Below are 23,952 nucleotides of genomic sequence, written 5' to 3'. Positions count from 1 at the left end.
ATTGGATTTTGGGGTCCTGTACTTGGCTACACTGCCAAAACGTCTCTCATATGTGGTACCCCCATACTCTGGAGAAGTATCAGAATGTATTTTAGGGAGTAATTCCACATATACCCATGGTATGTGTGAGCAATAAATCATTTAAAATGACAATTTTGTATAATAATGAAAAAAAAATTTTGTTTGTCATTTTCCAAAAACTTGTGGTAAAAAAAGAAATCAACATGGAAATAGTTTGGGGTGTCTACTTTCTAAAAAGTGGTCGTTTTGGGGGGAGGGAGCATTTTATGCCCAGTATTAGAAGTTTATGCCACACATCATTCACTCTTCTAACTACCTGAAGACCAAGCCTTTTCTGACACATTTTGTTCACATGAAAAAAATCTGTATTTTTTGCTAGGAAATTAATTTAAACCCCAAACATTATATATTTTTTTTAAGCAAACACCCTAGTGAATAAAATGGTGGGTGCTACAATTTTTTATGTCACATAGTACTCACGCAGCGATTTTTCAAACGCAATTTAAAAAAAAAAACAAATACACTTTTTTTACTTTTAATGCACAAAAACACAATATATTGGCCAATTATTTGGCAACATATAAAAGATGATGGTTTGCCGAGTAAATTGATACCAAACATGACATGCTTTAAAACTGCGCATGCCCCGTGCAATGGCGACAAACTGCATACGTTTTTAATATCCACAGGCAACATTTTAAAAGCCTTTACAAGCTACCATTTTAGATTTACAGAGGAGGTCTAGTCCTAGAATTACTGCCCTTGATCTGACCTTTGTTGGGCGATACCTCACATGCATGGTGCAACTGCTGTTTCCATACTGGCACAGGGTCAAGGCTCACGAATGCAGGTGCGCGCATGCGTGGGGGGGGGTGAGGGTACTTTTTTCTTAAGTTATTTAGATTTTTTTAATTATTTTTACACTGTCCCTTTCATTTTTTTTATCACTTTTAATGCTATCACGGGGAATGCAAATATCCCCTATAAATTCAATGGGCATTGTCATAAATTCTTTTTTCAGAAATCTGGGTTCTATCAGACTCTACATATCTCCTCTGCCCTTACATTATCTAATCAAACCAAGATCGGTATGATCAGATGCTTTCCCAATTTACAAATGGCGCTGTTTATATCCTGCAAAACTGAAGTAATGAAATGCTAGTAGCTTCTGATTTCTTAGGCTATAGAGATGATTTGCGCCATTCTGGTCTCCAATCAGCTCTATGGTCAACTGGCAGAAACACCGGCTGCATTCTCAGGTTCCCCTGATGGCACGGGACTGCCCGAGAAGGCAGTGGAAGGCAGCGGGGGATGGGGGGCATGGTCTCACGCTGCTTGTAAAAGCAATCCTGCAGCTAATTAGCCACTAGGATTGCTTTTACATGAAAGTCGATCGCCAGCTGAAAAAAATGATACCAGGATGATGCCTGCAGCTATAGGCATCATCCTGGTATGACCATTCAAAGTCCAGTGATGTACCAGTACGTCGCTGGTCCTTGTTGGGTATATATGCTATGTTCTTTTTTTTTTTTTTTTTTTTTTTGTATGCAAAAAGAGAAGAAATCTCTGCCAAAAAAAAAGTGTGGTATGCCCACCATTAAAAAAGATACCACCCTGCATCCACCCACTTCTAATGGTGGGCACACATTAGGCCACAGGCGCCAGTTCCAAGATTGTACAAATGTCTAAATAGTGGCACGCTTGAATAAAAATTGGCCACGTATAAGTGGTACTCCATATGGAAAAAGGATGTCCCAAACTATCTTGCCACTACTCCCCATGTAGTCTGGGCATCTGGGGGGCTCCACGTGACTATCTAGTCCCTCGTAAATCCGAGACTTATAAGTATAGCCTGTTGTCCTCTCACAGGTCTTCTACAGCTTTACCCCATATCTGGCACGCTTGCTGGGGAGAAATTGTTTGAATGCAAGGCGGCCAGAAAAATTAATGAGGGACACATCAACGCAGATTTTTTGCTGGGGAGTATAGACATCTGCATATTTTTGGTTAAGGTGATTTACGAGGGGCTGAATTTTGTGGAGCCAATCAAATTCAGGGTCACCTCGAGGACGACAGAGTGTATTGCTGTTGAAATGCATAAAACACATTAAACTCTCATACCTATGCCTGGCTATGGCAGCAGAGAACTCTGGCATTTTATGAATCAAGTCTGTGGACCAACACAACCGGAATTTTTTTAGTAATGCCCATGTTGAAGGTTAGGTCCCCAAAAAATATAAATTCGGAAACCGTAATGAGTTTCCATGCAAATGTTCTGGCAAGGTTTGAATTTGGGTTGGTGGCAATACATTGTTGTGCATACAAAATGCTTTGATCTACAATCAATGCATACAGATCTTCCATGAAAAACAGCTCCAAAAAGTCAATGGGAGTAGTTAAATTTGCCATTTCCACCTGAATTCCGGGTTGGGCAGTGAATGGGGGAAGTACTGGTGCTGCAGAATTTGTGGGCTGCCAATCGTGATTTGCAAGCACATCCGAAAGGATAATAAGGGCTCTACGGAGCTGTGTGCGATATATTGGTGGTTGCGGGACAATACTTGTGTTCGCCACTGCACCAGCTTGTACTGCACTTATGGGACTCGCCACATCACCACGTCATACTGCAGTGCTGGTATTATTATTATACAGGATTTATATAGCACCAACAGTTTGCTCAGAGCTGTACAATATATCGTGAGACAATACAACAACAATACATTTCAATACAAGGGGGTTAGGAGGGCCCTGCCCCTTGGAGCTTACAATTTAAGAGGTATGTGAAAGACCAGGATGTACTAGGCCGCTGGTGCTTGCCAGTTCACCAAAAGGTAGCTCGGCACTAGTACTGGCACTCTTCTGCATATGAGAGTCATCAAAATTTACTGGCAAGTGCTAACAGAGATCAGGTCTGATTCTGCAAACACTGCGGTTTTGTGTGCAATGTATGAAGTGACAGTGACCTACTGACACTGCACTTGCTGGGGGAGAAGGGGGGGTAAGCATAGGGGCTAAACGCAGATGCTGGCAGGTGCCGGGGTTGATCCCACTAACGCTGTGTTTTTGGGGACACTATACTAATGTAAACACTGATATAGTGCTGATCTGATCAAAGATATTGATCCATTCAGACACTATACTAGCAATGGAGGTTTATTGTGTATGAGCGTGCTCCTGGCAATTAAGGGGTTAAATGTGACTACTGGTGTACTAACGGTCAATCTGATGCTATCTGGGAGGGGCGTGAAAACCACGGGAGCGCAAATCATATATATGTGATTTTGCGCACCTCTGCTGCCCTGTAGCAGTATTTCTGCTATAGGGCAGTCAGGAAGCGGTTACATAAGCAGTTTGTGTTACAGCGCTGCGTTACTTTAACTGACAATGGCGCAGTCATGCAACGCTGCACCAAAATTAAATTAACATCTTTTTTTCCCCCGCGAATTGGGCTTTTTGGCAGTATTTGATCGCCTGTGCGTTTTTTATTCTTTGCGCTATAAAAAAAAAAAAAAAAAAAAAGGCCGACAATTTTGAGAAAAAAAAAAGAATATTTTAGACTTTTTGCTATAAAACATGTCCAGTAAAAAAAAATTTAAAAATCAAATTTCGTCATAAATTTCTGCCAAAATGTATTCTGCGACATATCTTTGATAAAAAAAATCCCAATACGTGTAAATTAATTGGTTTACGTGAAAGTTATAGTGTCTACAAATGGCGGTATAGATACTGGATTTTTTTTTATACTAATAATAGTGACAATCAGTGACTTATGGCGGCAATCAGCGATTTATGGCAGGACTGCAGCGGACATTCTGACACTGGGGGGACTGACTTGGGGTCAATGACACCCCCAGTGACACCAATACAGTGAGCAGTGCAAAAAATAAAACACTGACACTGTACTAATGGCACTGTGGAGGAATGGCAAGGAGACAAACAAAGGGTTAACTGTGTTTTACTAGGGGTCGGGGGTGTGTACCTCTCTGTTACACACTGTTCCGGAAGGCTGTGTCCTGTGATCCCGGGACAGTGTGCTGAAAGCTGACAGGGAGGAAAGCTCCATTGAAAACAATGCAGCCTTCCTCTCTGTCAGTGATTGCCGGCAGGGACCCGGTGATTGACACCTGTGGCCGCGATCGGTGCCGCGGGTAGGGCGGTCACGCGCGCCCTCTACCCCGGAATGCAGGATCACGTTTATATACGTGATCCTGCGCACAGGGGCCGCCTTGTAGCAGTACATGTACTGCAGGCGGTTCCCTAGTGGTTAAAGTATATCTAAAACCAAAACTTTTTTTTTATGAAGGGGGGATGATTAAAAGCTCTGATAGGTTGTCATTGATCCTATCTTTTCAAGAAACGTATACAAATATTGTTAAGTCAAAAAGCAAAAACAACATTTCACAACAGGACTCAGCCCATTAACAATAATCACAATAGTGGAAAATAAATCTGATACTGCTGCTACTAATGAATACTATATACCTCAAAACTATTATTAATCAATTATTGATACTTTATATCACTATGTATTAACCACTTCAAGTCTGGACACTTTCACCCCCTCCCTGTCCAGCCAATTTTCAGCTTTCAGCACTATCACACTTTGAATGACAATTGCGCGGTCATGCACCACTATACTCATATGAATTTTTTAGAATTTCTTTGAGACAGATAAAACTTTATTTTGGTGGTATTTATTTTTTTTTGCTATATAAATGAAAATGTCCAAAAATTTTGCAAATAAATAATCTTTCATCATAAATCTTGGCCAAAATGTATTCGGTTATCTTTTTAGTAAAAAAAAAAAAACCCAAAATTAGTTTACAACCAAAAATTATCAATGTTTAAAAAAATGTTTTTACATTTTTATTTATTTTTTTTATATTATTTTTAACATACTGTCACTCTTGCAGTACAGTGTCACCATAGTGATACTGTACAACTTGTGGGGAGTGATGAAGTTTGTTTTTTTTTTACACTGATTGCTTTTACACCCATAAAGGCTGTAAAATCAATCATTTCTCCTTCCCTCTGGCTGCATTCCTGCAGCCATTGAGAAATACTGTGAGAGCTGTGACTGGTCACATGGTACAAGGCTGTTGTGAATAGCCTTGTATCATGTGACCTCTGTGATCATTCACAGATTTCACACGTAGTAAACAATGATGTCAGAAGTGATATCTTGCTTACTACTATTCATGTGATCACTGATTGGCCAATCAGTGATCACATGTTTGGGACCTCACACAGTGATGTACAATGATCCCAGGGAGCACATGCATAGCCTATAAATGCGGGCGCCGTTTATGAATGGCAACCCCCTCCTGCACTACTCCCGTCCAGCCGTTTATGTACATGAGCGGATGGGAAGTGGTTAAGAATAAACAAACATGTAAGAAAAAGAACCCTTTCCACCCAGGTTTTTATTGCGGTCTGTGCCACTGTTGGTGAGATGCACACTCTCTCTGTGTCCTGACATCACTGTCAGCAGGACATCTAGTAAGGGAAAATCCAAGATTTTAGGCAGTCACAAGACCAGAAATAGAGGAAATCTGCCACAAAGGTTATTGCTTATGTAGCAACTGTCTAAGAAGGAATTTCCCCCAATTTGGAGATATTTCCTCTCACTTCCTGTTGCATCTATTGGACAGAAAGTGAAGGGGAATCCCCCCATTGAGACAGAGATGGCAAAAAAAAAAGCTGACAGGGCATTTACCATCCCTTTTTCTACTGAAAACAAAAAAGTCTTGTAGATACAGGTTACTTGGAAGCAGGAATTACTTTTCCACACTACACAAGCTTATGTTTAACACTGAACTAGACCCTCCTTTACTTTTCAGCCAAGGAAGCTGAATTTTTTACTTTGTTTGACCTGTGGTTGATATGGAGCTGCACATGTGGTCACTTATGACACCAGCGCTTAGATGGCTCGACAATTTGGTTTGCAGCACAAGCATCTGTGACAGTTATCATTCATGGCATGCCTTGAAGGTAACTATTTTAGCAAATAAACGGATTGGTTTAGTTCTGTTTTAATAACTTTATTCGTCTGTGTTTTTTTATATTCTTGTAACCCTTGCATGTTCACACATTGTTGGAGCATGGAACAGGTTGGTACAAAATGTCGACAAAACTGATATACACCGTTATAAATCCTGACAAGTCTTCTGATTTTCCTATAATACACTGCATGTAGGTGTTAATAGGTTATAGTTTTACTTTTTGTCCTAAAATAATAATGCTGTTTGGTTGAATTGTCTTTTTGAAAACAAAATCAGTATCCTTGCATTTGCAACGTGCACGGGGGTGTGCATTACTCCAACACACAGATGTAAATCCTACCTTGAATGTTTAGTGCTCAGATGTGAAGAAAAAATTCTCTTGCCTATTGAGAGACACAAGAAATCTTAACTTTATTCATACTTCTGCCTACAGGATTGGAAACTGGCAAACAAAAAGGCTGTCATTTAGCCCAGTATAGCCCCTCCTACTATCAACATGACTGGTAGTGTCCTAGGAGGGAGAGTGGACAACGTTTTTCAGCTTTGTTGTTAACAGACTGGTTTGTTTTTTGCTAGCATTTTCAGTCTTAATTTCTCTTGAATCAGAACTTCTCTACATCGCTGCTAGAGCTGATCTATATGAATGCAGTGCCACAGTGGCTGGATCCCACTGGACCAGAAGTTGCAGGGCTAGCCTAGAAGTGACCTACAAGCATTATAGCTGCTGGTAATAATCACATGAAAAAACCAACAGACTGGTAGTACCAGCCGGGATTCGAACCATCTATGGCCAGCTTTAGACAGGAACACACTCATGCATGCATACAATACCTCCTCAACAACCCATAGTATCTTCCTTCTAAATAAAGTAGTAACATTAACAAAAGTAACTACTACAAGCACCCCCCAAATATTGTCAGTTTTTGGGGGACAGGCACAACCAGCATAAACCAGTTTATATTCAGGCAGCACTCTGTTGGCAAATTGATTGAACTTATCATTGACGGTGGGGATTTTTCCAATTCAAAATAATTGTTTTCCTGGCATGGAAACAGGTCAATTGAAACATGATCCCAGAATGTGTTCGTGGGTGAAAGTCTTCAAAGATACCAAGTCAAAGTTTCTCAAGTGATAGATACTGTAGACCAATATGTTAGTTAGGAAGATGTGTAATTGCAGCAATATGCCAGGCTACAACAGACATTTCTATTGGTGACAGCCATCTTCATGCAGACACTGTGGTACTACACAAGAGATTCTCCAGTTGCTCATAGGAGTCTCACAGATGCAGCAGTGACCACCATGGTTGATATCAATACAAGTTACCCATTCATAAACAAGGAGAGCTGGGAAACGAAATAATATTTTAAGAAATGTAAGGAGCAGAATTGGAACCATCTGTTACAGAAAACAGTGGGTCTGTAGGTAGCTCTTTTTTAGGCAGTCCACCCATCTCCAGCCTTTTCTCAGAAATGTCAACACTACATTTTGTTGTCTTGGAACAAGTTGGCTGTGTCTTTTAGCAGACCGAATTGCTCATCCTTAGAGGTTCAGGTGTATCTAACTGGAGGATCAGTCTCCCAGCTGTGGAATTGTAGAAATCTTCCATTACCACCCTCTGGAAGATCCTATCATCATAGATTATTTTGTCTACCACGCTACATCCTAGAGTTTCTGGAAATGTGGTTCCTTCTACATTGCTGAATCATCACCTTTACAGATCAACAAATCTGGATCTGGTTGGACAACAGTACAACACTGGTATGTCTCGACAATGCAGAAGAAACAGCAGATATTCCTGCATCAAGAGAGGTAGTTCATACCCTGACCTGGACAGAACTTTATGTTCTAGTACTCTTTACTCTGATTATTTAAGGTGTAGACAATTGGAGACAAATCTTCCCCAACTGGTTACATCTGGACTGGGGGGGCTTCATGACCTATTTTGCATGTGGAGAGCACCTGATGTTGAGCCCCTGATATAATAGTTTAATGCATGCTGATTGGGTTTGCCAGAAATCCTCTGATAGTAGCAGTAATTACTCTAGTTACTCTCTGGGACAGCCTCTCTCAACATTTTCAACACAAGGAAGCCCTTGAAAAAATCTTGCAGGTCTCAGGGAACCCCTGCTAGAAATTGAAATTGCTATATGTACAACTTGAAATACACTAGTTCCATGGACAGTGGGAATAATGCTCCTTACACTTGTGGTTATTGGGAAGAATTACCCCCTTAAAAGAGAACTAAAACGATCAATGGTGTCAGTGGGTCAGTGGGAAATTATCTGAGAAGCAGAAATTGCTGATTGCTCAAGGAACCCCCAGCAATCTCTGGAGGACCCTAGAGTTCAATGGAACCCTGGCTGAGAAACCCTGCTTTGGGATCTATGAACACAGATTTAGGCCTTTCCTCCTCCAACACTTCCTTGTCTTTGTGAGGTAAGAGTCTGACCTGTCAGCCTCCCAGGCATGGACTTCCATCTCCCTTTGGGCCTATAATGGGATCTGGTGAGTTGAGGTCTAGTCTGTCTTCTGGCATATGGCAGTTCTGATCTTTAGCCAAGACGTTGTTCTTCGGTCCCTCTGACTGTCTCCAGTTCTCTAAGAAGTGTTTCTTTTCCTCTTTTGTCTAAGTTTCAGGCTTTGAGTCTTTATCTCTATGCTACTTATGGGTGTTAATTGATGTTACTTGGTTGTCAAAACTCTTTGTTGGGGTCAAAACCCCAGGCTGGGCTTTGGAATTTTTGGCTCCCTTCCTTGTCAACACATACAATGCTGGTTATGTGTCTTTTGTTCTTCTGGGCATCAAGAATTGGATCTCGATGGAGGGCTGCCACATGGTCTTCTGTTCTCATATTTTGTTCTAGCAGGCAAAGGATGCAGCCTCATTTGATGCCAGCATCAGGTGTAAGGTTCTTTTGGCAGTCCTTTGAGCTGCTGTCAGTTCCCAGTTCGCAGCTGTTGTTGTTTTTGGGTATTTTCTTGGAGCACACTAAAGGACACAGGACTGTTTTTTATCATCAGTACTGCTTGCTACATAAATGAGGCATTCTGGTAGTGTAAGAGGTTATACAGGGTTAACTGAAAGGTTTTAGTTTGCCCATGTTCAATGCCCATGTAGGAGTAGCAGTATACCCAAAAGTAAAAGACTCTGTGTCCCTCAGGGTACTCCAACAAAAAGATTTTACGGTGAGTACAAAAATCCTATTATTGTCAGTCAGTTAAGAAAGTTAAAATCCTAATTTAACTTTCCTAATCAACTGGATTTTTTTACATAATTAATTATAAACTGAACATTTGTATAATAGCAGAAATCAAAGACTTTCTAAATATTCCAGCTACCTTCTTTGATGTAGACATGAGTTTCCTCTTTTCAGAAACTCTCTCAGGTTGGCCAGGAATATCAAACTTCAGGCTGCCTGAAAAAAAAGATATCTTAATGAAACAATACACTCATGTATATTTAATTATTGTGAGCATAATATTCTAAAAAAAATCGGATTCACCCCACACCACATCAGGAACGACAAAGTTTTTATTCTTGTCCTATGAAATTAATAACATTTTGTTAAAAACAGTCTGTGATAGTGTTTTTTTCCACTAACAATTACATTTTCAGGGCAAGCTTTCTGGCGTCTACCCTGGTCTTCTGAAAGGTTTAGAAAAATGTTAAGAACTAATCTCTCTGAAAAAAATCACACATGTACATACAGGATAATAGACGTGTGAAAGCTAAGCCTCCTATACACAATGAGAATATCAGACGACTGATCGTCTGTGGGGTTTTTTGCAAGCTAGCTAGTCTAGTATCGAAAATTAGGTTACTAAAATTCCTAAAGTTTTGAAAATTCTCATAAGACAGAATACAACTTTGGAAGTGAGGTAATGTATTGTATTGTAACGTATTCTGCACTTTCCAAGCATGCGCAGTCTTGGTCACTAATTTTTTTACGGACGAATACGGTACTGATTAAATGAAAATCGTTTGTTCTGTTATCGGACAAAAAAAATTGTGCTTGTCCTTTCAGATATTTTCGCATGAACTGTCATGATCGGCTCTCAAAGCTGTGTACTAATGATCAGATTATCAGACGATTGCTCCGAAAGCAGTATTTTTCATCTAATATTCTCATTGTGTGTACTAGGCTTTAGAGAAAAGAAGAGGAGCTATGAAATGGGAGGGGGAGAGTCCCAGAGGGAGACTAGCCATAAACTATTTGATCATTTAGGAAGCTGAAGTCCACATATGGCTACAATCACCTCATTCAGTAAAATTTTGTAAAGGAAGATTTCAAAATGCATTTTAAAGAACGTCTCAATTCATTAAAGCAGAACTCTGCATATTTAAATGTAATAAAAATAAAATAAAGGGTTTAGATGTGCTCCAAGGGAGTGCAAATGGGGGGGGGGGGGATTTTAAGAGGGGGTAGTCAAGTTGGAGTTCCACTTTAATTACCATTTGGCTTCATGTACCAATGTCTCTGACCTGGTATAATGTCTCACACAGCCAACAAACTGACTTAAAGCAAGATTCTAACATCAATACTCTATTAAATAAACTTGTTTCACTTTCTCCCCATGCACAGTAGACACTCATTTGCCTTAAAAAAAAAAAAAAATCAGTGAGCACAAATAATATATTACAGCACCTGTGATGTCATAGGAAAGCAGCCAAGATTCTTACTATGGCTGTATCCTGAGAGAAGTGTCCAGTTAGACCCATTTGATTTTTGCCACATTAATATGCGGCTCACGGAACAATATATATCTTGGGACTCTAGAGATTTGGTTGGCGGCCCTGTGACAGTGACAGTTGAGTCTCCTGTTCTATTAACATAGCGCGCATATCCAGTCATTGTATGTGGATGTTGCTGGAGGAGTAACAGAAAAAAATGACCCAACAACTAGCAATGCCTACTAGTGGAGCCAGAACTGTCAATACTTTACTCTTAGAGCCTCAAGAACTACAGGAGAAAGGGGGGCATGTTAAAAGACATTCCGCAGAGACAGGAAACCAAAGTTCAAATAGATACATTTCTGGGGAGAGTGTTCTTTACAATCACTGCATGGACCATTTAGTTGATAGATACAATTACAGCATATCCTATACAGTTACTAGGTAGAATAGGTGATATATGGGAGATTCTTTTTTTTTTTATAATTTAAATATTTATTGATTTTCATTTGAAATATATTTCATCATCATGATATACAAACATATATATATATTTATATATTATAGTATCCAACATTTCTACTTTATTTACTTTATTCCAATTCCCCCCCCCCCTCCTCCACCCTCACCCAAGTCCCATCTTCCTGCTTTTCCTTTTCTCTGCATCATTTTATCTCAGCAAGTGCAGTTTTCCTATTATTTTCTTTAATCTTTCCTATATTTCATATATAACTTAGCTTTTTCCCAGTTCTCCCATTTCCTATTATAAATCTCCATCCTATCTTCCTGGACATGACACAACCTTTCCATCTTTTTAATCTGCTCAACTCCTTCAATCCAGTCTTCTTCCTTCGGTACCTCTATTTGCCTCCAAAACCTGGGTATCAGAGCTTTTGCAGCATTAATGTAGCACCATATCCCTGATTTTTTATATTTATTGACTGATATATCCATGTTATGCAAAATACACACTTCTGGGTCTAAGCCAATGTCTATTTCTGTTATTTTTCTTATCAAATGGGTTATTGTCTTCCAGAATAACTGAATTTTTGGGCAACCCCACCATATGTGATATGTTGTACCTATTTCACCACATCCCCTCCAACACCACAGTGAACTCTCTTCACACATCTTATTTTCAACGTTTGGTGTAATGTGCCATCTTGTCAAACACTTATAGTTCATCTCTACTTCTCTCATAGAAATGTTTTCGTGGGTTAATCTATATATTCTCCTCTGCTTCTCCTCATCTATCACGCTTCCCATATCAGTTTCCCATTTTGTTATATATGTTGGCTTTGTGTTTATATCTAATTCGGTGAGTATTTTATATACCTTAGCAATCCCGTGCTTCCCATCACCTTGTGTACCCAAAACCTTTTCAAACAAGTTCCAATTGTCTCTTGTCCTTAAAGGTTTTGGCAAACTTCCAACAAAACTCCTCAATTAAAAATACCGCCACTTGTCTAATTTAGTGAAAATCTCACCCTCTTTTTTTTTCAATTCCCCAAATGATCCTATTTTATCCCCCACCAAAATATCTCTTAATTGAACCTCTTCCTTTTTAAACCACCTACCACCTATTTCTTCTCTACCAGGGGGGAAAAACTCCGTGTTTTTTAGTGAAATCAGTGTTGAATTGAAAGACCATTTCAAACTTTTGTGTAAATTATCCCAAATTTTTAAAACATTCAAAGTGTATGTATTTACATTATCATTTAGGCCCCTATACTGTGTTGGTACCCATATCACCTTACCCAAATCTGTTCCACTAAGTTCATTCTCTATTCTCACCCAACTTTTTTTATAGTTATGTATCCAATCTATAGTTCTTGCCAATATTACAGCTTTATAGTATCTTTTAAAGTCTGGAAGCCCTAAACCACCTCTTTCTTTCCTCCTACTCAGCAACTCATATGACAATCTTGGTTTTTTATTCCTCCATATGTATTTTGTTATCAGTTTCTTAATTACCTTAAAAAAGATCTCTGGAAGTTTAATTGGTATCATTTGATATCTATACATGATTTTTGGTACTATTATCATTTTTACCAGGTTAATACGGCCTATCCATGTCGGAGTTCCCTCCTGCAATATTTTTAGCTCCTCTCTAATCTCATTAATCAGTGAAATATAGTTTAATTTATAAAGATGTTTATATGAAGCTGTGAGTTTTACTCCTAAGTATTTTATATCTCTATCTTTCCATTTAAAGGGAAATTCCTTTTGTATTTTTTCTTTTTCATTTTTTTAAATATTTATAATTAGAATCTCCGTTTTTGTTGGATTAATCTTTAAATTTGACAATTCTCCATATTCCTTTAATAGCTTCATTAGATTTGGAAGTGTTATCCTGGGGTTTCCTACTTACAACAACAAGTCGTCAGCAAAAGCGGCGACTTTATGTTCTGTGTCCCCTATCTGAATTCCCTTTATATCTCTATTCAGCCTTATTGTTGACAGCAGTGGTTCTAATGATATAACATACAACAATGGGGACAATGGACATCCCTGTCTTGTACCGTTTGACATCTCGATGGGTTCTGACCTCTCCCCGTTCACCACAACAACTGCAGAGGGGTATCTGTACAACTTTCCTATCCATTCTCTCATCCTGGGCCCAATTCCCATGACTTCCAACGTATCCATCATGAATCTCCAGTTCACTCTATCAAACGCTTTTTCAGCGTCTATAGAGAGTAGTACCACCGGTTCTTTTCCCTTTTTACTTTTTTGGATCAGCATCAATGATCGTAACCCATTATCTCTACCCTCCCTCCCAGGAACAAAGCCCACCTGGTCCTGATGTATCCATTCCGGCATTAGCTCTTTCAATCTATTTGCCAAGACCTTTGCATATAGCTTAGTGTCAGTGTTTAATAATGAAATAGGTCTATAGCTCGAACACTGTGTAGCATCTTTTCCCTCTTTTTGAATAAGCACCATTTGAGCTTGTAGCGATTCTTTTCTTACTTCCATCACTCCACCTAATGCATTCATCTAATTTCTAAGTTTTGGTACTAAGATTTCACTATATTTTTTATAATATCTCACAGTATAACCATCTGGTCCTGGACTTTTCCCAGACACTGTACCCTTCAAAGCTAATTTTATTTCATCTTGTGAGATATCTGCATCAAGGGAGTTCAATTGGACTTCGCTTAATTTTAGTAACCCAGCCATCTCTAGATATTTCTTTCTCTTTTGATTCTTCACACTTTCTATATTTTCTGATTCCCACAGGGGATTTATATTATACAGATCTCTATAATATTCCATAAAAACTTTGGTGATTTCTCTATTTGAGTGTTTCAGGTTCCCCTTAACATCTTTTATTTTTTCTATATAATTTCTATTTTTCTTTTTCCTCAGGGCCCTCATCAAATATTTTCCCGGTCTTTCTCCCCATCTATATCTCTCACTCAAAACTCTATTATATGCTTTTCTCCTCTCCTCTTCTATTACACCTCTTTCTTCTTTCTTTTTTTTTTAACTTCAGCTCTATTTCTTTTATTATTCTATTCTTGTGTTGTTGTTCTAGTATACTTATTTCTTCTAAGAGCCCACTCATTTTCTCTCTTCTTTCTTTTTTCTTTCTTGCCCCAATCGCTATCAATATTCCTCTTATGTATGCCTTATGAGATTCCCACACTGTAGATGGACACATCACCTGTCTCGTTCTCCTTGAAATACCGTTCAATCTCTTCCCCTATTTTCTGGGCTATTTCCTTTTCTACTAATAGTGTCTCATTCAGTTTCCAACCCAGCCCTCCTGTTTTCCCCTTCCCCCATTCCAATTTCATTGTAACTGGGGCGTGATCCGATAGAGAGATTGTCTCTATTTCAACTTGAACCAGGTGGTCAATTAATTGATGTTCTATTAATATGTGGTCTAATCTTGAATACCTCTTATGCATGTTTGAAAAAAAGGTAGAATCTCTATCTTGCATGTGTGTAATTCTCCAGGCATCTACTAATTGACTTATATGTAGTTCTTTTTTCAAGAGTTTCAGGGCCCTACTTCCTTCTCTCTGTACATGGGAGGTAGCATCCTTTTGTGGATCCATACAAAAATTAAAATTCCTTGCGAGGATCAGACGTCCTGTTTTAAAGTCCATCAACTTCCTCAGCACTTTTTTCAGATATATCTCCGGGCTTTTATTAGGACAGTAAATATTGGCCAGTGTACATTCGATCTCCTGTAGTTTTCCCTTTAAGAACAAGAATCTCCCCTCTGGGTCTGTCATTCTATCTTCCAGCTCAAACCTAGTATTCTTTGCCATACCTATTGCAACACCCTTCGCTCTCTTGACCGGGGAATCTGCATAATACCATGTTGGGTGATTTCTGGACCCCAGCCTAACGTTCGATTCTATCTCAAAATGTGTCTCCTGTAAAAATACTACTGAGGCTGCTCTATGGTGTAGTTCTTTAAACAGTCTAAATGTTTTCCCAGGGGAGTTCAACCCATTTACATTATATGTTATAAACTGAATCTCTTCCATCTTCCATAAATCTTCTCTTCCCCTCCTTCTCCCTTCTCACTTGCTTTTATATCTTTTTTTTTTTTTGCAGGAAAAATACCCCCCCTCCCCACTTACCCACCCCCCCCAGCTTTCCCCCTCCCCCCCACCCCCCTCTTTTTAGGCCTATCATTTATGGAAATAACTTCCACTTTTGATCTAATCCTTGGGCTAAAAACTCTGGGCATGGACGTCTTTCCCCTTGTCCGACCTCCCCATAGCTCCCCTGGTCCCTCTTGGGTTCATCTCCAGCACCGTAAGGCAGGGGCGGTAGGGTGAGGGCAGACCAGTGTAGAGGGAAAAAAAAAAAAACAGCCTTATCTTTCCTCAACCACCTCTCTCCCCCTCCCCGCCTCCCCCCCCCCCCCCACAAGTTGCTCTTTTCTCTTCATTCTAAGTTCCCATTGATCTTCTTCCCAGCCTGGAATCTCCATTCTTTGCATTTTTAAACTGTCACAAAAATATTTCAAATCTTCTGGGAATCTATTAAACATTCAGGAGACCCCCATCTATATTGCACATTATGTTCTTTCAACCTTTCCAATAGGGGTCTCAAAGTTCTCCTTCTCCACAGAGTCTCTGGGGCCAAGTCCGCATATATCTGTATGTCTCCTCCTTCATACTTAATAACTGGTTTCCCCTTGATCTTCTTCCAAATTTTTTCTTTATCTCGAAACTCATAAAAGTTAACTATAATGTCTCTCGGCCTTTCTTTCCCCAGGTACCTCTGGATGTTTCCTTTTCTGAAAATTCCTTCTATTTTAGTCCTTTCCATTTCGGTGCTGTCTGTTATAGTATTTAATATTTTACAAACCACTTCTTGCAGGTTTTCTCCCTTAGAGTTCTCTGGGACCCCACGTATCATGACGTTTCTCCTCCTGTCTCTATTTTCTTGTATCTCAGCTTTATATATCAGTTTTTCTTGGGCTTTCCCTATGTTAATTATTACTTTTTCTAGCTCAGAGATAGCCTGGGTCTGATTTTTAACTTTCCCCTCCGTTTCCTCCACTCTCACCAACAGGTGTCCCAGGTCACTTCGGATATTTACCATTTCTTGTTTTATTGTTTTCTCCAGTTCTTTAAACATTTCTGCCATTTCTTTTTTATTAGGCATTTGTAGGTCTTTTTCCGTCTCTATATTTCCTAATGATTGCTGATTACTGGTGTCCAGGCCTAGTGATACTCTTGGGCTATTTTCCATGCTGAAATCTGCTTCTCCTCTTTCAATCCTATTCTGGGATCTTTCTGGGGTTACGTTTCCTTGGGAGGTATATTTTTTAATTGTACCAGTCTGGGACCCTTTAAGCCCACTTCCTTTTACACTTTTATTTTTCATTTTCTCTGTAACTTTTATTCTTTGTTCCTCTGTTATAAATTCATGGGTTTGGGGGAGAGAGAATCAAAGTTCTTGTATACAAGTCTCTGCACTATTCCCCGGCTGGTCTTTTTGGGCTGTTCTGTCCACAAATCTTTTCCACCTTTTTTGCAGTCACCGGGGGTCCCCCCTTTCTCTTACCCCCTGCTACCCTTTAGGGAGCCATGTAATACATCACAGTTAGTGTATAGAAGATTTCAACTTTAGTCACTCACCCTTCTCGTACGTTTCATCCAATGACCCCGCTGAATGCTCTCACCTTCAGGTCGCCTAGGGTCTTTGTTCATGGAGAGGGGGGGGGGACCCTCCAGAGTCTCTTTGATTCTTCAGTTAACCAGGGCTCAGTGGGTATCCTCTTGCCTTACTTTATGCCCTGGGGGTCTCAGGGGAATAGGGGGAGAATGCACCGGTCTCCGGCCAACAGGTCCGCTCTGCTCTCCCACTGCAGAACGCCGGCCGGCTTCCCGAACTCCCAGGAATGCTTTGCGGACGGTCACGTGATCGCGCCGGCTTCCCAGCATCCAAGCGCCCTTTCACCGCTAGTCACCAGCCGCTCTCCACTCTCCTCCCGCAAACCTCCACCTCTCGTCCCGGGGAGCCGTCAGGCCAGGGTAAGAGCCAAGCCGCAAGGCTTTCTACATGCCTCGGGAGGATCACAGGGGACCTGGGGAGGTCAGAACACGGAGCTCCGTCCGAGAGCTCCTACATTGAGCTCTCCTCTGCCGCCATACTCAGGCTCCGCCCTCAACGCCTCCCTGAGGGGTTTGGATTTGGTCCCGATATATGGGAGATTCTAAACCTTCTGCTAGCCCAGAAAAGACTTTTACCCAAAAATGGCTGCTGGAATCTGAAGGCCTAGTAAATATTTATTGCATTGTTTCAGAAGTATTTTGAATGCAAATTAATCATGAGTGGTGTACCTGCAGCTTCTTGTAATATGGTAAACTGGTCCTTTAGCCATAGCAGCTCACATTTAGTTCATTACCAGTTTGCTGGAAACTCCCAACACCCAAAGTGCTCTGTTATGTTATGCATAATTGTGACTACAACCTAAATAAAAACTTCAATCAAAGTCCCGCTGGTTCGATCACTCTGAGTTACAGCTTCTTTTGGGGGTTGTGTACTAATTTTTATCAGCACCCACTCCCACTCTGTTATCCTCCCCTAGACAACGATGGTGTCTCATCCCTGCCCCTTCCCGCAGCCTCCTGGGAGACATCACATGTCCCAGGAGGTTAAAGGATCATACACAATGCACTCCATGAGCTTGCGTATGCGCAGTTGGAAGCTAGCTGTTGTTTCTCAGGAAGAGTTATGCAAATTGATGGTGCAGGTCTGGACCCCAAGCACTTATAAGTACATGATCTTTCAAAGTCAGAAGCTGCAGTATTTGTAGCTGCGGGCTTAAAAAAAATAAAATCAAGCTGAAGTTCCCCTTTAAATGCACAATTTATAACTTATTTTTTCCAATCAACAAAACTGATACACAGGATCTCAAAACAACACATTTTAAGAGTGTTTACCTGATACAGTTGGACATTTATCATTGTTATTTTTCTCAATACGCTGATGCATCTGGTCATTTCTTTTCACATCTAGTTTAACCAGTAGCTTTGATTCTTTCTAGGCATACAAATAAAAAATAATACACTGATTATCACCAATCCCATATAAAGAAAACAGGTCTAAAATAAAAACGTCTTTGAAACTGCTGTTTATAATTACCACACCAAATATATTTTGGATTAAAAGGTAATTTTTATGTGTGGCCATTACTGTAGGCCTGACCCACAGTCCCACTGAGCTGGCACTCAGTACAGACAGATGAGAGAGCAGTATGATGGGCTTGGCAACCGCTTGAATTAGGCAACACAGCAATAGGGGCACAAAGGTGAGTGTAAGTTACTAAATTACCTGTATCTGCTTCCATGGGATATCAGCAGCAAGATCTACTCTTTTATGCAATTGCTAGAAGGCTCTCAAAGGTTTACTTATGAAAGGACTTCCCTTTGCTTCCTTAACCCCTTGATGCCAACGTCACACAAATATGCGGCCTCACAGAACTGGGCTTTTTTTCGTGGGGCCGCATATTTGCGTACTTGTCTTTGTGCGGGGAGCGTGCCGAGTGTCACTGAGAGCCACGGGTCCCATTCTGACGATCGGGACCCGGGACTCCTGATTCCGGGTCACATGATCGCTGTGATAACCTCTGATTGGCTATCACAGTGATCAGTCACTGTACAGCCCGGCCCCCATGCTTTTTTATCTCTCTATGAATGGAGAAGAGAGATACATTGCATCTTTCTAACTCCTGGCATGGAGAGAAAAAATGTTAAAAAAAAAAAAAAAGACAAATAAATACAGTCAGGTCCATAAATATTGGGACATGGACACAATTCTAACATTTTTGGCTCTATACACCACCACAATGGATTTGAAATGAAACAAACAAGATGTGCTTTAACTACAACTTAATTTACTTTAATTTGAGGATATTTACATCCAAATCAGGTTAACGGTGTAGGAAATACAACAGTTTGCATATGTGCCTCCCACTTGTTAAAGGACCAAAAGTAAAGGGACAGAATAATAATCATAAATCAAACTTTCACTTTTTAATACTTGGTTGAAAATCCTTTGCAGTCAATTACAGCCTGAAGTCTGGAATGCATAGACATCACCAGACGCTGGGTTTCATCCCTGGTGATGCTCTGCCAGGCCTCTACTGCAACTGTCTTCAGTTCCTGCTTGTTCTTGGGGCATTTTCCCTTCAGTTTTGTCTTCAGCAAGTGAAATGCATGCTCAAATCGGATTCAGGTCAGGTGATTGACTTGGCCATTGCATAACATTCCACTTCTTTCCCTTAAAAAACTCTTTGGTTGCTTTTGCAGTATGCTTTGGGTCATTGTCCATCTGCATTGTGAATGAGTTCTGAAGCATTTGGCTGAATAGGAGCAGATAATATTGCCCAAACAGAAGAAATGCAGCGCTCTTAAAATTGATAATGGAATTAGTAGTAAACACAGTCCGGTAAAACAACAGTGTTCCTTGTTTCCCAGTGTAAATGGTAGAATTTTGCACTAACCAGAACGCGCACGGATAATGCGCATATGTGTATAAATCCTGAAGATCCTTTTCTCCACTTAAGGCTGGTCAGGCATATGGCTTAGAAGAATAGAGATCCTACGCCCTCATGTGGTGGGAAATGATCCAGCAGGTCAAAGCTATGACGATCCAGATGAGCCTCCACAAAGAACTGGCACAGGAATCCCAAGGGCTACAAGGATGGAAAAGCTCCTCACGGGAGACACAGGGGAGCACTCATAGTGTAGTAATTTAAAACTTTATTTGAAAGCAGCACAGGTGCAAAATAACAGGAGAATAGCCAAGTATGGGCAAACACACTGACCCTATTAGATGTCAAAATGGCCGCCGGGCCTCCTCGTGGCACCGGCGGCTTGATGTCAACGGCGTCCTAGGGTCCCACCTGACGCGTTTCGTGCGCACGCACTTCCTCAGAGGTGGAACAGCCCTATGTTCCACCTCTGAGGAAGTGCGTGCGCACGAAACGCGTCAGGTGGGACCCTAGGACGCCGTTGACATCAAGCCGCCGGTGCCACGAGGAGGCCCGGCGGCCATTTTGACATCTAATAGGGTCAGTGTGTTTGCCCATACTTGGCTATTCTCCTGTTATTTTGCACCTGTGCTGCTTTCAAATAAAGTTTTAAATTACTACACTATGAGTGCTCCCCTGTGTCTCCCGTGAGGAGCTTTTCCATCCTTGTAGCCCTTGGGATTCCTGTGCCAGTTCTTTGTGGAGGCTCATCTGGATCGTCATAGCTTTGACCTGCTGGATCATTTCCCACCACATGAGGGCGTAGGATCTCTATTCTTCTAAGCCATATGCCTGACCAGCCTTAAGTGGAGAAAAGGATCTTCAGGATTTATACACATATGCGCATTATCCGTGCGCGTTCTGGTTAGTGCAAAATTCTACCATTTACACTGGGAAACAAGGAACACTGTTGTTTTACCGGACTGTGTTTACTACTAATTCCATTATCAATTGTAAGAGCGCTGCATTTCTTCTGTTTATGTATTTTGGGACTTTTTATGTGTTTTCCTATATGTTCAGCTGCTTGCATTATTTATGAGCGCTTACTATTTATCACCACTATTCCCAGATAATATTGCCCGAAACACTTCAGAATTCATCCTGCTGCTTTTGTCAGCAGTCACATCATCAATAAATACAAGAGAACCAGTTCCATTGGCAGCCATATACATGCCCACGCCATGACACTACCACCACCATGCTTCACTCATGAGCAGTTCCTTTCCTTCTCCATACTCTTCTCTTCCCATCACTCTGGTACAAGTTGATCTTGGTCTCATCTGTCTATAGGATGTTGTTCCAGAACTGTGAAGGCTTTTTTAGATGTCGTTTGGCAAACTCTAATCTGGCCTTCCTGTTTTTGAGGCTCACCAATGGTTTACATCTTGTGGTCAACCCTCTGTATTCACTCTGGTGAAGTCTTCTCTTGATTGTTGACTTTGACACACATACACCTACCTCCTGGAGAGTGTTCTTGATCTGGCCAACTGTTGTGAAGGGTGTTTTCTTCACCAGGGAAAGAATTCTTTGGTCATCCACCACAGTTGTTTTCCGTGGTCTTCCGGGTCTTTTGGTGTTGCTGAGCTCTCCCGGTGCGTTCCTTTTTTTTAAGAATGTTCCAAACAGTTGTTTTGGCCACGCCTTTTGTTTTTGCTATCTCTCTGATGGGTTTGTTTTGCTTTTTCAGCCTAATGATGGCTTGCTTCACTGTTAGTGACAGCTCTTTGGATCTCATCTTGAGAGTTGACAGCAACAGATTCCAAATGCAAATAGCACACTTGAAATGAACTCTGGACCTTTTATCTGCTCATTGTAATTGGGATAATGAGGGAATAACACACACCTGGCCATGGAAAAGCTGAGAATCCAATTGTCTCATTACTTTTGGCCCCTTAACAAGTGGGAGGCACATATGCAAACTGTTGTAATTCCTACACCGTTCACCTGATTTGGATGTAAATACCCTCAAATTAAAGCTGACAGTCTGCAGTTAAAACACATCTTGTTCCTTTCATTTCAAATCCATTGTGGTGGTGTATAAAGCCAAAAATGTTAGAATTGTGTCGATGTCCCAATATTTATGGACCTGACTGTAAATATTAAAAAATAAAATAAAAAATAAAGAAAAATACCTAGATCAAGGTTTGATCTAGTTCATTGCCAGAGTTAGTGTTTGGGTCAAGGTCAAAGGTCAGAGTCAAAAGGTCAGAATTTAAAAACAAAAACTGGTATTAGTGTCAATGTCAGTGTGTTTTAGGTAAAAAAATAAAAAAAAAAGACAAAAACAAAATGAGCACTATTGTTTCTGGGCTGTACTACGGGTACAAAAACAAATAACATACACATATATGGTATCTCTGCAATCGTCAAGAGCTGGAGAATTTATTTTGATTTTGGGTTGTTCTTTGGTGGTAGGTTATGGTAGTAACAAAAAACACACAACTAAATAAAAAAAATGATTTTTTTTTTTACTATTTTGGGCCAGTTTTCCTTTGATAATAAAAGAAAAATCAGGAGATATCCATTACCATTTACCACCAAATGAAAGCCCAATTTCTCCTGAAAAAATCAAGGTATAATCCACATGGATGTACAAAGTAGTTGTGATGAGATGTCCAGTTTTACTAACACATGTCAACGTTGCAGAATTGTGCTTAGGCATTTAGATTTGTTTTACCCTTAGGCGTAAAGGGGTTAACCAGGGGTATATCCTGTATCAGGGACTGGTCTGGGGGAGCATTTGCTTTTTGGGACAGTACAAATAATATTCTTTGGTCTGGTGGCCTGGAACAGAAATACTCTACCCCTCAGAGCAGCCAGAAAAGTGAAAGTAAAAGTTCCTTCACATTGGAATGCTGCCCAACCCTCTGATTAGTGGCAGACATGGTTACTACAGGTTGCTTAAAGTGTTACTGATCCCACAACAGTAAAATCATTTTGTATATGCATATACTCACTGTGGAACCTGAGGGGTTAATCCTCTGCATTGTATAGAAAAGTGGTTTGTTCCTGATTTCTCTGATCCTCCCCTTCTTCTAGTGTCCCCCTCTTATCTCCTGATGAGACATATCGTGTGGAGTCTGCACATACTCAGTTTGGTGTGTATTGCTAGAGGGTTTTTTTTCCTTCTTGGGAGAGTGCATGCAATTAGCACAGGGTCAATCAGCACTGTCCAGACAAAGGGTCAGGGGTTCTGCATCCTCCTAGAGCAAAATGAAGATTTTTCCTGCTGGACACTGACAGAAATCACAAGACTGCTCTAACTGCTGATGAGAAAAGGCATTTAGCATTCTATTTTTACTAAAATAATTTAATTTCCATGTTCTATGTACTGTGGGCGACCTGATAGAGTGAATGCGGGGTCCTAGGTTTAGTACCACTTTAATGATTAAGACAGAGGGGCTGGAGGGGCAGTCAGGTGCATAACAGCACAAAGCAGATGGAGAGATGGAGTCTCATAGAAGAGTAATAGCTACACTGTGTCCCCAGGGGCAGAGGTGCTAGAAAAGCTCAGCTCATGTCCAGGACAGCAGATAGTGGAAGGCTTGAACGGGAAGCTACGCCCTTTCGCATGAGGTCACTTTTGAAAGCATCTGGGAGGAAACTAAGATAAATGCATGTTAGTTTTCACAGCCCACAAAGTGTCAATCCCACACTACCACAGGGAAGCAATAAAATTTAGGAAGTCCAGTCTTACATTCTACACGCTGCATGCAGCATACTCACAAAAGCAAGCTTTTAGAGATGGTCAGGCAGAGCACCTGCTAAAGCGCTGGACCTAGATGGAGTTCTGCTGGGAATCTGCAGGAGAATCATTATTATGGCCCATGAAACAGAGTGCTTTGGATGTGTAAGACACATCCAGGTCCAGGGATCTGATTGCTGCTGGACAACTGCAGTGAAATCACCAATTTATTATATTATACAGTATTTGCAGACACCAATGTCACAGAATTGGGAAACCTGCTGATTAGAGAGACTTCCAGTATTGACATCTTTATGCCTAGCATCCAATCTTCAAACAGCTCATAGTCAGCATTCTGCACGTTAACTGGTTTGTGTTGGGGCAGCCAATTTATTTTGAATTGGCTGCCAGCACACCTAAAACTGGACATGAACCTTTTTAACGCCCCCCACAACATTGCAGATGGCTCCCATAGCAGATGGCATCTGCAAGGTGCAGATTACAGAAACACACAAATGTGAAGCTGGCATGAATGTTTGTACTCCAAAGTGTAAAA

General features: G+C 40.7%; 1 protein-coding gene across 1 annotated transcript in view; it reads right to left on the bottom strand.

Moving 5' to 3' along the window:
* Positions 1–23,952, bottom strand: part of LOC149466032 (uncharacterized) — an 80,430-nt gene that overhangs the window by 22,629 nt on the left and 33,849 nt on the right. Inside the window, exons 5-6 of the mRNA XM_089673053.1 lie at positions 18,120–18,219; positions 9,366–9,442 (exon numbers count right to left, since the gene is read on the bottom strand). Of these exons, the coding sequence (XP_089529179.1) occupies positions 9,366–9,442; positions 18,120–18,219 (177 nt within the window). The remainder of the gene's footprint in view (positions 1–9,365; positions 9,443–18,119; positions 18,220–23,952) is intronic.

The sequence above is a fragment of the Staurois parvus genome, unplaced genomic scaffold (assembly GCF_062004578.1).
Source record: "Staurois parvus isolate SC_StPar_1 unplaced genomic scaffold, SC_StPar_1.0 ptg000133l, whole genome shotgun sequence".
Classification (NCBI taxonomy): domain Eukaryota; kingdom Metazoa; phylum Chordata; class Amphibia; order Anura; family Ranidae; genus Staurois; species Staurois parvus.
The sequence above is the reverse complement of the archived record's forward strand: the minus strand, read 5'-3'. Positions and strand labels throughout refer to the sequence as shown.